Raw genomic sequence first — 14,290 nt, 5'->3', positions numbered from 1 at the left:
CTTTGAGTCTTGAGGTTTTGAGGTTCGAACTATGAGTTTATTGTCTCCAACATGTAAAGTATAATATGCAAAAACATGACTTCATTTTTTTGTTAAATTAATATTCAAAGTAAAAAAAAATTGAATATGTTTAACAAATCCGTCGGTCACTGCTAAAAGATAAAACCGCGCTTTGCCACTGCCCACTTTCTTATCTTTTCTAATTCAAATTAAATTTCTTACGCGAAGCGAGCTTTATTTTAGACCCCCTCGACAACAACATATTTCCGACAACATTAAATGGTCTTCAAAGTTATTTTTCTTTCCTTATTTAAACTGATGTTACTTTTTCGTGCTTACTTCTGTAACTTTTATTTCAGCAAAGTAAAAAGGCAGTAAAATGGTGCTTTGTTGTGCATTTGTTTAGTGTAAACCATTTTCACTGCATCTTTATTTTTTCAGGCAGTGCTGAAGGTTTTTTCTAATTCTTAAAATCTTTTTTCCGTTCTTTTTCGCGAATTATACGGATACACGAAACAATCCAATATTACAATTTTCGATTTTTTTTTCATTATCGTGACTACAGCAATATTGGTATATAAAAATCATTTTAAAACATCATCATTAAAAATTTCATTATTTAGGGAATTTTTAAAAATCTTATTCTTTGCAAAGTAAGGCTGTTAAAATATTTAAAAAGCAAAAAAATTACTTTCACCATTCAGTTCATAAAAACTAAAATATATTTCTATATACTTTCTTTTAGATTTTCTTCAGATTGATGTCATAGATAAAATTGCCAATGGAAAATATTTAACTGTACAAGAAATTGACCTTTGTTTATCATTTGAAATAATGTTTAAAAACTCTTCAATAAACAAAGTTGCCATATATGGTCATACATCGAAGTGGAGTTGGGAAGTTTTTGATCTTTTAACTTTATATGGCAAAGATATTGGCTTTGATAAATGGCACTCGCAAGAAATACCTTTAAACCAACTTGTTAACGTAATTATTTTAATTATATATATATATATATATATATATATAGTAACGTTAGATACCAAATATTTTGTTACAACAAATAATTAAACCAGTAAGAATTAAAAAAAGTATCCAATAACATATGTAAAGATTATTACCATTAGTAATAACAAAAGTATAAAAAGTTTATAATACAATAGGAATTAATATAATAGAATAAGTAACATAATAGATAATGTAATAACAAATATTTAATAGTTTAAAATCAAGCGCATTGCACTACTTTTATTCAGCTATCCATTTTCAAGTTTTAATTCATTTTTTAAATCATTCACACGCATATACTTTAATCCTACACGCGTACATTACTTCTATTTCAATTCGTTTCTTTACTCTCCACCGTACTTTTAAAGCAAAAAAAGTAAAATTTTTCTAGGTTGCATAACAGTTGCATTACCATGAGGGTATATTATCAAATTAATTCTAGAATTATGGTACACAGAAGAAAATAAGTTAAACAACTGTACAAAGAACTCGGGCAGTTGATTGAGTTAATCACGGAAAAACCTACCTAGAAGTGCAAAATACAGTTTCAAGCGCAATGAAAGATAATATAGAAAGACTGCTGAATTAATTGATGAAAATATTACAGAGTGAACAAACACCGCTTTAAATCTTCAAGAAAGTCAGCAGAAAAGGTTGAATGAAATTGTAGTATCAAGGTCACTCCATATACTATTTGAATCAGGATGAAAGGTAAACGATTTCAAGACCGACAAGTCCACAAGAAATCTTTTTTGACTAAGAAACATGAAATAAAGATAATCATTTGTTAAAAGATATGCCAAAATTTCATTAGACTACGGGAAGAAAACATTATGGAGCAATTAGACTACTTGAAGAAAACATTATGGAGCAAAGTATGACCTTAAATTATCTAATTGAGCTCAAAAGGCTTCACAAAAAAGTAGAGGGGCAATTAAATCAAGCTGTATAAGGAGAACTATTAAATTTGTTGGAAGCCTTTTGGTTAGGGTGCTATTTCATTGCAAGAAGTAGAAAAAATAGCTTTTATTGATAAAAGCATAAACGCTGCAACATGAACAAATATTTTTAAAAAGAATCTCAAATCCACTTCCAGAAAATTAAATTAAGAAATATTTTTATCTTCCAGGAAGACAATGATGCACGGGCCACTCACAGAGACTGAATGACTTTAATACTTTGATATCTCTTGGATATCTCTCGTTTATCATCTCGTATATCACGTATATCTCTTGTATTTACAAACGTCCATCTTCATCACGTTACAAACCTCCATCTACATCGTTTATGAGATAAAATAAAAACAATGGTTTCAGTGATTGAACATCAAGTTTAGTTACAGAAATACTTTTCTTGCGTTTATCGCAATAATTATTCTGACAACTTTGATTATATAAATAATAATGAACAATGAAAACCTTGTTTGCGCGCAAGATTGGAGTTTATACTGAGCGTTGCCAGCCCATTCAAACGCTCCTGGGACAGTTGAACCGTTAAAATTCTTTATTTTGTTTAGCACACTGAAAAAGCGTTTAACTGTAGCCACAGATGCTGGTAAAGTAAGAAATATGTCCAATACAACATAAACGTCTGGGAAGAATGAGAGAAATCCAAGTTCAAGCATCTCCTGAATCAAATAATCAAACATGCAGGCTAATTTGAAGTTTTTAAAAAGTATCCGTTTTAGAAAGATAGAGCTACTAGCTTCACTTCCTGTAGAATTACATCCCACTGTTCACAAATAAGTTGAATGCGTTTTATCAGACAAACAATTGTATCTCTTGCTACATTAAGCGTAACATCTCGCACTTCAATGACAAGATTGGCTTCCTGAAGAGTTATAAGTTGACACAAAGCAGCCACAAAGTTGACAACAGAACATATTCAAACTTTAAAATCTGCCGTGAGATTGAGAGATTCTATCTCCATTAAGGCGTTCTTCACTGCATGTAAATGCTGAACAACCGGTTTTACACAAACAATGCGAGTAGTCCATCTAATTTCTCACATGTTGTGCAAAGAAACACACATTCTTTAAAACTTTCATCCTTTGTGGACAGCTACCACAGAAACTGTACATTTCCTGGTGGCTCCAAAGAAGGTGATGGCATGTTGATTAAGCACAATCACAATCCACAAGGTTCAGAGTATGCCTTTCATATGGAGTAAAATGACAGCTGGAGTTCACTTTCTGTAATACTGATTCGACACCTTTATATCCCCCGCCATGTTTTCACCATTATCAAAGGCCTGACTAATACAGTTCTGAAACTCTAAATTCAGATTTATAAAATTTTTTATGACACAATTCGCAAAACCTTTGCTACTTTTCTTTGTGAAGCTATCAAAAAAGAGAGTTCTTTCTTCAATTGACATTTTGGATTCATCAACTAAGTTAGATTAATAAAAGCAGTTTGTTCCTGATGAGAACAATCAGGGGTGGCATCAATAAAAATTGAAAAGTACTTAGCAATTCAAAATTTCATTAATGATTGCTGTCTGGACAAAGGAGTCAAAGAGATCAATAAATTCATTTTGTATTTGCATTAAAAGATAATGAACTTGCATGCGTTTGTAACTTTGTTGTGGTTTGCGAACTTTTTTCACATTTTCAAACAAAAGTGGATCATACTTACAAATATGATCAATTATGGTTTACCTATGTGATATCTGGAAACGAAGAATGCTAATCCACTTTCAGAAAGAAACGACATCAATTATTCTACGTAGAATCATCAAGTAATTGCAGTGTAAAATCTTCTGCCATTTCTTGGGACTGTGGCGATTGAAATTGTCGAGCGAATGAAGCAAATGATGTCATCGTCCTCATTTTCTTGATAGCTTCATTATTATATAGAAAAAATTATTCCCACATTATATCAACTGATCTAATACTTTATTTAGACAATTGTGTTCAATCAAGCTCAATTCTGATTCTTTTATAGATAACTTGCAACGCACTCAATAACGACAAAAACAAGAAATACTGGGAAAAAATAAGAAATATAGGAAAAGAAAGAACAAGTTTCTAATTAATAAATAAAATTGTAATGATATCAAAATAAATATTTCCAAATAGATTAAATTTAAAGGTAATATTTAAAATAGTTAATATAAACATGTGCGAATTATCGCCGGATTATTAAAACTACGGATGCTCATTTTCACCATAAATAACATGTAAATAATTAAATAAATAATAAATAGCTTATTTTTACATAAATAGTAATAATTATAATAGTTATTGTAATAACATGAGAGTAGTTCTGATCATAGTGCTGATACATAGGTTAGGATTTATAGTATAATTTCTAAAGTTTTTATGCTTTAAGAATTCAGAGGCCTATATGTTTCATGAGGCCATTGCCAAATGACTCCAGTAGTCCCACCTCTGATATGTCCTGATGATGCAAGTATACAACAAAAGGTACACAAAAACAATTTGCTAAAAATGCTGTAAAAGAGATGGGCTGGCTCGCACAGTTGCCAGACTAAACTCCCATTGGACATTTATAGGTAACTTAAGTCATAAAATTAAAAATAGGTTGTTTAGAAAGAAAGATGATCTTAAAAATGTAATTTTGAAAGCTTAGAAAAGAAAAATGATCCGAAAGAAGTGATCTTGAAAACTTAGGAAATTGACTCAAAAGTGACCAAATATTTTATAGAATTAATTGCAATATGTTTTGCAGCTGTAATCAAAGCAAATAGAAATCCAACAAAGTATTAAAAAATGATTTTCCGTATAAACTTTTTAAAAATAGTGATTTGGTTTGTGTCTCATTTGTCATCAAAATAATTGCAATCTGAATGAAAACAAAGTTCCAAATATGATGGGATATCAAAATTTAATGATTGTAAATAAAATTATTAAAATATTACATTAAAATTTTTGTTTACATGCCTTTTACGTGTGTAATTATATATATATATATATATATATATATATATATATATATATATATATATATATATATATATATATATATATATATATATATATATATATTATTATTATTATTATTATTATTATTATTATTATTATTATTATTATTATTATTATTATTATTATTATTATTATCATTATTATTATTATTATTATTATTATTATTATTATTATTATTATTATTATTATTATTATTATTATTATTATTATTATTATTATTATTATTATTATTATTATTATTATTATTATTATTATTATTATTATTATTATTATTATTATTATTATTATTATTACATAAACTAAATGACTAGCTTAGTTTATATTGCATTACTTAAAGTTTCACGCAATAGCGATCATCACTGGAAATATTAACATAATTTCTACTATATTATCTATATATATATATATATATATATATATATATATATATATATATATATATATATATATATATATATATATATATATATATATATATATATATATATATATATATATGACAGTTTTGCAAGTTGATATGACAGATTATATTACAGATATGACAGTTTTACAAATGACAAGTGTCAAAGAATAAAATGTCACTCCTCACACGATGAAGTAAAATCCTGCAATATTTTTATTCCAAATTTAACACAAATATTTAACAATTGATTTGGAGCTGGTGTCAGACTAAAACTTCCTTATAGTCTGTATTGTTTATCTTTTAGTGATCTTTGCAAACTTTCGTTAGATAATTATAGTAATCTTCATTACCTAACTGGCCGGAAAATCATTTGTCCAAGGAAACCCCTTGGTACTAAATCACATGATAACTGACCTTTGACCGACTGATCCAGAAATAAAATATAAGCCAGTTAAGCATATATTGCTTGGTTAATCCATCTTTTGTTACTTATGTTTAGAAAAGTTTTAAAATTTAATTTAGGGAAGCTTATTGTGATGAAATTTAACTTAGGTAAGCTTCCAAGTGTTCATCACTTAGAAGCTTACCTAATTTAAAAGCCACATCTTTTCTCCAGTGAATCTTGTTTTTTTTCATCAGTGCTAAAATTTTCGTTGTGTTAGCTGCTTCATTCATCACTGGTGTCTTTATTAAATTTTTATCTAATCAACTTAAGATTTTTAGGATAGACTTTTTGTGTATCTTGAAAACTCTAGCCTTTGTTGAGATCTAAAGATTATAAATCCTCATCTTCCTGGCACAAATATTTTACTTTTTTCAACAGTTACATTAAACAAGTTGGTAAAGTTTTAGTCGTTTCTGGTTTTCAGTTGTCTCTCAGTACATTTTAAAATTTTCTTTTCCTTGTATATTAACTTTTTCCTTTGAATTTTTACTTCTTTAAGTACAACCCTCTTCTTCCTGCTTTCACATTTGTAGCCAAGCACTTATATCTGCCCAGGATATAGTAATCTGTTTGATTCATTTGATCCTAATTGTCAGCAACATTTTTTTTCTTGCATTCATTCGTTCCAAACCTCACAAATATGATTCCTTAAGTTTCTTACTAAACTTGAAAGAAAGTCTAATTTTAAGCATCTTCACTTTAATCTCATCAAATTATAATTACATAGTTAATTCTATTAGTTACAAATAGACAAGTTATATGAGTTAGCAATGAAAATGAGATAATAATTTATCAAAAGCTGGGGATAATAACAGGTATATTATGTAATATGAAAAATTATAAAACAAGCATGCATATAGTTATCAATATTGTACTAGCAGCGATTGAAGCTAAAATACTTTCAACTGTATCCCACCTAACAATGGAAAAAGATTTGTTTAAGAAAATAATTTCTTCACTCATGATGGTCAGGAAAATATAAAAAGTTCAAAAAATATTTTTAGCCATACTTCTAATATACAAATATATTACTAAGACTGTTTAAAATATCCCTGGTTTTACTTATTATGATAACAGTATGGTTCTTAAAGATTTTTCTAAAGAAATATTGCATTCCATGAAGAAATAACAAAGAACCCTTAGAGTCTCTGTAGTAGAATCTTAAGGTACCAAGTTTAAAGAGCAACCTATTAAAGCTAAAAAAAAGAATGCTTTAAATAAAATTTTAAAATAAGTTCAGATGAAAATAATTCCAATGATATGCTAATATTATTATAATAACTATAAAATTGCATATATATAAATGCTTACAAATTTTCGAATTTGCTTCATTTTTTCTTTATAAAAGTATTTGCTTTAAGTTACACATTTTATTTTCTAAATAACATTTACTTGCTATGATAATATAAAACACCTAAAATTTTAATTATTTAGGTGAGCATGTTTGCTTTTGGTAATGGTTCTGTTCTAGTTAAATCTTTACAGCATGAAGTCAAGAATTGCTCTTCTAATCAGACAATTATAAAATCAAATCGTAAAGGTAAATTCATATGAAATTGAACTTTTATTTTGCAGTTCCTTGATATCAGTTATGTTGTTTTTTATAGAATTATTTCAAAAAAATATGTAATGAATACACTAATTGACAAGAAGCAGCATTATATAATTTTTTAATCAAGGAATGTAAAAGAAAAGGATGGTCATTTTTTAAAATAATCTTTCTTCTTTTCTTTCAAAGCTAAAAAATAAAGATTTTGACAGCAATAAAAGTTTAACACAATTCTATAATATCAAAGAGAAAAAATATATAAAGGATAAAATAATATTACTTTTGTCATGCCTACCACAATCATAAAGAAAGAAGAGGGATTCATCCCTTTACTACTGTTACAAAACTATGTTTTTCTTTTTCTTTTCTTTTTTTAATTTATAGGAAACTATTCTGAAATGATGAATGTCTTAGATATTGTTGGTTCTCCATTGCCATTATTCCTAATTGAGGATGGCTGTACAGTTCCTCTTTTTGCTTCCCATGTGAATTTTACACAGAAGATTTTTTGGGGGGCTTCTATGCAGAAAGGAATATTTGTCCAGGGATACCAGTATCAAAAATGTAATCAGAGTTACGACTTTGCAAATTTGGTTTTAAAACAATTCACAGTCAGTCTTTGGATTAAGTATGAGTTGTCACAAATGTTCTATGAGTTTGACATAAGTGGGAACATTTCTTTTGCTTTAAAGATCAAGTGAGTCTTTTGATTAAAAAAAAACAAAAACAAAATCAATAAACATCTTTTTATCAGAACTCAGTTTTTACTGCTTTAAATGAGATAGAAAAGTATCAAATTTCAACTTTTAAAGTTCTTTAGAATTTAGTTTTCTTGTTAAAAGAAATGAGCTGGGTTTTTTTGTTTTGTTAACAGATGGTTTTTATTGATTATTTTGTTTGATCATATTTTATCTTTCATCAGAAATAGCACACTTGTTCTTCAATTTAATGGTATTGACGTTAACATTTTTGCATTTGAAAGCTATGATTGGTACCATGTTATCAATGAGTTTTCATCAAACAAAGTAAACACATACATCAACGGAGATGTAAGTAGTTCTTAATTGTTTTTTCTTTGTAAGAAAATTTTGTGTAATCTAGTGAACTTTTATGGGTTTTCTAAATGTTTTGTGAGCCCAAATAAGTTTTTAAGTGTTTTTTGTGTTTTGATTTTGTGAATTAGTTTGGAATGTTGTCTGTTGTCAATAATATTTTATTAGACAATCAGACTTATGTTTTTTAAAAAGTTAGTATGGTACTTACTTGCTTCTAGTGGAAGTTCACATTTTATATTGGTGAAGTTTCTTCCTACATTTTTAAAAGCCTCAGTATTTACAATAATGTCGTCTGCTTACATTTGTATGATGGTTTATTGCCTAAATGGTTTCATGACTCATTAATGATATGCCCAAACAGACATAGTAAGACCTGTTTTTCTGTTAACGAAAATAATATTATGATGTTAAAAGTTTTCAATGCACATAAATATGTTTAGGAAATTAAAATATTTGAAAGGGCCATGTTTTTTTAAAAACAGATGAAATCTCACAATTTATCAAGTTTTTCATTAAAAATGAAAACTGTTAGCAGTTTGAATTTCTGAAGCTTCAACATCTTTGAGTTTTGTCAATGCTCAAAGATGTTGATGTCAAGAAATCATGATCTTCTTTTTAACGTTTAGCTTTGGACATTTGTAAAGACCCATATGGTTGTCATTATTGTAACCAGTTAACTGGTGAAGGAAATTATAAATCCTATGATTTGAGATTCAAGTTGCATAAATGCGCAAGAGGTTCCTTTTAAATTCATCCTTTTTTTTTTTTTTTTTTTTTTTTTTTACTAAAAAGCAATTAAAAGCTCAAATTAAGCTTTTGTTTTCTATACTTAGAGATGTAAGCTGACATATTTAAAAAAAAAAAAGAGTTTTGTTTTAGATTTCAATTTTGATTACTTTGTGCATTATTTCACATTGGACTCTCCAGATTATTTATCAGATGAAAAAAACTCTAGCTTCAGATTGTCTCTTCCACATTCTAGTCAGTTTATTTATGGGATTGCAAACAGCGCTATGTGCATTGAAAACCAACCAAGTTACACATTGTTGAAAGATTTTCCACTTAAAAACGGCTCAACATTTGGAGTTTGGCTAAAGCACTTTTGCTCATGGGGTGGAAATGATATCATCTTATTGCATGAGCGTTTTGCACTCAAATGTAACCCAAACACATATTTTCCTGTAGCAGTAATTGATACCTTCCTACTAAACGCTTTTTACATTCCTGGAAAATCAGGCATTTGGTATCAGCTAGCAATAACAATGCTGAGTCCGTTAAGAATACATGTTAATGGTAGACCTATTAAAGTTGAAGTCATTTCGAATGTTGACTTGTTGAGTTATCAGAACTTGAAGCCAAGTATCCAGATAGGCAATATTCAAGAAAAAGTTTGTTTTGATGAGCTATATGTAGCAGAGTTGGCAGATGTTTATTCTGTTTATTTTGATCAGTTGTACGGTAAAGAGTATACTTTTTTTTTTAGTTTTTTTAGTTTTCTGTTTGAATATTGATGCGTTATAAGTACTCTAGCTGAACCTTTATGCTTTACATTAGAGCCTCAACATAATGAACCCTGAAAGATATTGAAGAATGATTTGTTATACTGAGTGTTCATTATGTCAATAATTTTATATATGAAGTTTATGTAAAGAATAAATGATGAGAAAAAGAGTCCAGTTCATTAGATTGACATGTTTATTAGTTAAGGGTCTTGTTTTATCAAGATTCTAGTGCAATTTAGCTTAGATTTTTTTTTTATATCTGGCTTGTAATTAGGATCATCTACAGACCTGGAAAAAGTTCAAAACAGTTATTATGTACTTGGGATTCAGATTCAGACTTTAAAGATTTCTAATGAAAATGCTTTAATGGTAATAATGATCATCTTTATAGTATTAAATGTACAATCTTTGTATTAACAGTCTGGTTGCAATTTGTCTTTGAGGTGTATTAGTTTTTCATTTCGATATTTGGTTTTCCTAGTTAAAATTCTAAATTGTTAACATGAATAAGAATGCTAACTAATACTAGTATAAGTTAACTTTTATATAATTTTACTAATTTTATCTTTTAGTTTCTTGAAAATTTGAAGTTTTATAATGTGACAAGTATTGAGCAGCAAGACCAGTAATTTAGCTTTATATTCAGTTATAAGCTTCTTCATCACATTTTTTCTAATCCTTTTATTGCAATAATAAATTTTTATTATTTATTTGTATTTTAAGTTATCTTAAGATTCTTTCTATTCCTGATTTCAACATGGTGAAATGAATCCAGGAAGATTTTTTATGATGACAAAAGAAAAAGAGTTTTTTAATGGAAAGCAAATAAAATATTTCCTTTTGCAAAAATGATTATATGCTTTGAGTAATAAACTAATAACCAAAATAGTGTGACGTTGCAATTGCACAACTGATAACAATCTCTCCGAAAATGCTATACCAAAAATCTAATCAATTTTCTCTCCTCCTAAAAAGCTTGTTTATTTTTCTTTAGCTATACAATTTTTGATGCTGAAGTTTATGTTGAGCAACTGAATGATTCTGTTTTGGAGACATTGGAAGGTAAGTTATGAAGATTTTTATTATTAAACTTAGGGGAAAAAAAAAGATTAATTTAATTAAGAAAAAAAAAGCAATAGAAAAAAAACATTAAAACTGAACACTTTTAATTATTGTAAGATTCATTTTTGATGTTACCAAAGTTATTTATTCAGTTTTACATTTTGTTTACAGAATTACTTAGTGAGAGTGTTTGGTCTGTGAAAGGAAACAAAGGTGCAATAGATAATCAAGGTATTGTTTTGTGTTTTTTGAAACGAGAGTTTCAAGAAAATCTTTAATGCTTTAGTTTTCTTTATTACATTAGTCTAAAAAAAACAGTTGAAAACAAAGGTCTTGGTTGAAGAATGTCTCTTAGTAGTATATTTTAAATTGTTAACTTTATGTTTCAGGTACTGTAGTTAAAAATACTTCTGCAGCTGCTATAGGTATACTTATTATGAGTTGCTCAAAATGTAAAAGAAAAATCTTTCTTAAAAAGAACTCAAAGACTTTTGCTTTGACATTTAATCTTCAAAGTTTTGTAACATCTTGTTAATAGTATTTCAATCATTTTGTGGGTTTATAAATTTAAGATACCAGATAATGTAAACTTTGTTTCTTTTTTAACAGAGTATCGAATAATGAATTATCCATCAATATATTGTGAGCCAAATATGAATGTATTGACACAAGATGAATGTCAGAGAGCAATTGTTCATGTTGACAACTATTATGGTAAGTTTTGAGATAGATAACATAGATAACAGAGCCCTAGAAATGCTCTAAACAATTTTCATACCCCCATGACCTTCATAACCTGTTAAAAATTGAGAATTTCAGGGTAATCTCCAGACATTCAATATTTGAATCTAAAAAGGCAACATTTTAAAAATGTTGATTGTTTCTCTGTTCATAATCTCTTCTAAAAAACAAGATCTGTTTTAAAATCTTCCAAAACCAAATGCCAATTATCAAATGTTTAGATTTTTTAACCTAACTGCTTTAATTGCTTGTTCTACACTTGGAATTTCCTTTTCTTTCAAGCAACTGCATTGGCTATAAGCTTCCTTCTTGCATTCAGAAATATACATAATCTCAATTTAGAAAGTAATCCCATATTTGTAGAGTAATTCATTATTAGAGCATTTAGATATAAACATCTAACCTATGGAGTTTTGTTTCAAATTAGCAGGTTAAGTTGCCGAACCAATTAATAAACAGTCTAAAATTGCTTTCTTTTGAGTGTCTGACAAAAGTCCTCCATGAGAACGTATCAAGCAGGACAAAAGCCAACAACAACAAAAAAATCAGAAACATTGAACAAACTTTTTGGGAACTCAAATCTATTTCGTTTTTATAAATAAAAAAGTACCTAATATACTCATGTTTAAACCGTACTTTTTTCCCAAAAAATGTGGTAAAAGTTATGGTTTCCCAGCACCCATTATTGGGGTTAGAGAGCCAGTTCCCATGCCACTGAACAAATTTATTGTTTATCTTCTTGTATATGAACAAACAAACACAGTGTGCAATATGTATTTATTAACTTAACTGAAACAAAACTCCATTGGTTTAATTTTGCTGTGAGCTATTTTTCACGCCAGTGACTCGTTTTTTTTTGACTACGTAGCCTTATCCAAAAATTATTAGGTTTTCAATATTCTGTACGTGAAAGTAGATAAAGGTTCTCAAAAACTGTGTAAATTAGCATTAAATTTGTTATTAGATGTCAGTTTATTACTGTATTTGATGGTGATAAGACCATGTTAAATCCAGAAAAATGAAAAAGGTGCTCATATGAAGCATCATTCAAATTAAAAGTGGTTCTAAGAGCTAAGGAAACCAACAACTGATCTGCTGAAAGAGAATTTGTTGTGGATAAGCAACAAATGAGGGATTGGATGAAGCAAAATCACATCCTTGAAGACATTTTTTGAGAGAGAATTTGTTGTAGATAAGCAACAAATGAGGGATTGGATGAAGCAAAATCACATCCTTCAAGAACAAAAAAAGCTTGATGGGGAAAAGAGACCATGTTAACTGATCTTGAAAAACGCTTGAATGACTTCATGACAGATTGTAGACAAATTATCACAAGAGCATCTATTAGACTGAATGCTCTTCTTATGGCCAACTCTGGAAAGTATAACTGTGAGGATTTGAAAACTTTTTCTGCTTCTGCTGGATGGTATTCTCAAGTATTCTCTTTATCTCAGGCAGAAAGTATCTCAAAAACTACCTTCAGATCTTGAAGAAAAAGTAGGATCATTCCGAAACTTCATCATAGAAAAAATAAACTTAACTTTGCCCTAAAGGATATGTTTTGCTGATGAAACAAAAGTTTGTCTTATCAAACCTTTCAAGGACAGAGTTAGAAAATTATGGCAAGAATGGATGTGATCTGGGAATGCAAGGCAAACAAAAGCTGGAAACTTAGCAAAACCTGATATCACCCTAGTTATAAAATGAGTGAAGGATGCATGAGGTGACATACCAACTGAGATGGTTAAGAAAGCATTCCTAAAAAGTGGCATCAGCAATACAGTAGTTTTGGAACTGAGGATGATTTCATCTATGGTGATGATGATGTCACCACTAAGCCAAGTGATGACACTAACGGTGCTGATGAGTTTGATAATTTGTATGCTAACGATATTGACAACTTTGGATTTAAACTATTATTTGGTTCTAATGAATAAAATATGTTCAAAAATTTTTTTAATTGTTATACCTCTGACTAAGCTCTTACTGCGGTTAAAACATAATAGTCATTCAAAAAATCAACTTTTTAAGAAAAAAAAAAGTTCATTTTTTGAATGACTATTATTTGCAAAAATTGGAAATATTCACTGATAATATTTAGTTAGAAATAAAATGCTCTGCTGATTATATTATTTGTATGCTACACTGATTATATTAATTTTCTGAAACTATTTATCTCTTTGATTTATTATTATTTCATTTTTTTAACAGGCATTAAAAGTAAGCGTATAATGCAGGTTGGTAATTGGCCGGGAGTTCCAAAAGGATGCTCTATTCAAATGGGGCTGCTTGGTCAAACTGTATATCAAGATTTTTCTGCACATTGGAATAACAATATTAACACTGATAATGCTAGATTTGTGACTGGAGAGTTTATGCTACTTTGCAGAATAAGTAAATGTTTTTTTATTTGTTTATTTTATATTTGGATATTCAAAGAGTTTTTCAAGCTGATAAAGAGAGAAGAAAGGGGGATTGCTGACATTTACCTGTTCACTATGATGCTTTATGTCAAAGCATAATATTACTTCAAAAAGTTTTTTTTCTCACCAAGGACCACCCTAATTAGTATATAAGTT

At 28.5% G+C, this 14,290-nt stretch overlaps 2 protein-coding genes across 2 annotated transcripts in view; one reads left to right on the top strand and one right to left on the bottom strand.

Moving 5' to 3' along the window:
• The window catches only part of LOC145192198 (uncharacterized), a 90,917-nt gene that overhangs the window by 1,222 nt on the left and 75,405 nt on the right, over positions 1–14,290 (top strand). Inside the window, exons 3-16 of the mRNA XM_090078070.1 lie at positions 746–987; positions 7,237–7,342; positions 7,736–8,048; positions 8,274–8,400; positions 8,625–8,772; positions 9,033–9,143; positions 9,286–9,864; positions 10,183–10,277; positions 10,481–10,533; positions 10,903–10,970; positions 11,142–11,201; positions 11,360–11,395; positions 11,580–11,684; positions 13,923–14,105. Of these exons, the coding sequence (XP_089934196.1) occupies positions 746–987; positions 7,237–7,342; positions 7,736–8,048; positions 8,274–8,400; positions 8,625–8,772; positions 9,033–9,143; positions 9,286–9,864; positions 10,183–10,277; positions 10,481–10,533; positions 10,903–10,970; positions 11,142–11,201; positions 11,360–11,395; positions 11,580–11,684; positions 13,923–14,105 (2,226 nt within the window). The remainder of the gene's footprint in view (positions 1–745; positions 988–7,236; positions 7,343–7,735; positions 8,049–8,273; positions 8,401–8,624; positions 8,773–9,032; positions 9,144–9,285; positions 9,865–10,182; positions 10,278–10,480; positions 10,534–10,902; positions 10,971–11,141; positions 11,202–11,359; positions 11,396–11,579; positions 11,685–13,922; positions 14,106–14,290) is intronic.
• The window catches only part of LOC145186566 (uncharacterized), a 337,374-nt gene that overhangs the window by 271,272 nt on the left and 51,812 nt on the right, over positions 1–14,290 (bottom strand). The gene's annotated exons all lie outside the window — the stretch shown is intronic.

This window comes from Hydra viridissima, unplaced genomic scaffold (genome assembly GCF_058129835.1).
Source record: "Hydra viridissima isolate aposymbiotic clone 2 unplaced genomic scaffold, HvirCarnegie_v1 scaffold_2, whole genome shotgun sequence".
Lineage (NCBI taxonomy): Eukaryota > Metazoa > Cnidaria > Hydrozoa > Anthoathecata > Hydridae > Hydra > Hydra viridissima.
Note: the sequence above shows the minus strand (reverse complement) of the source record. Positions and strands in the feature narration are given on the sequence as shown.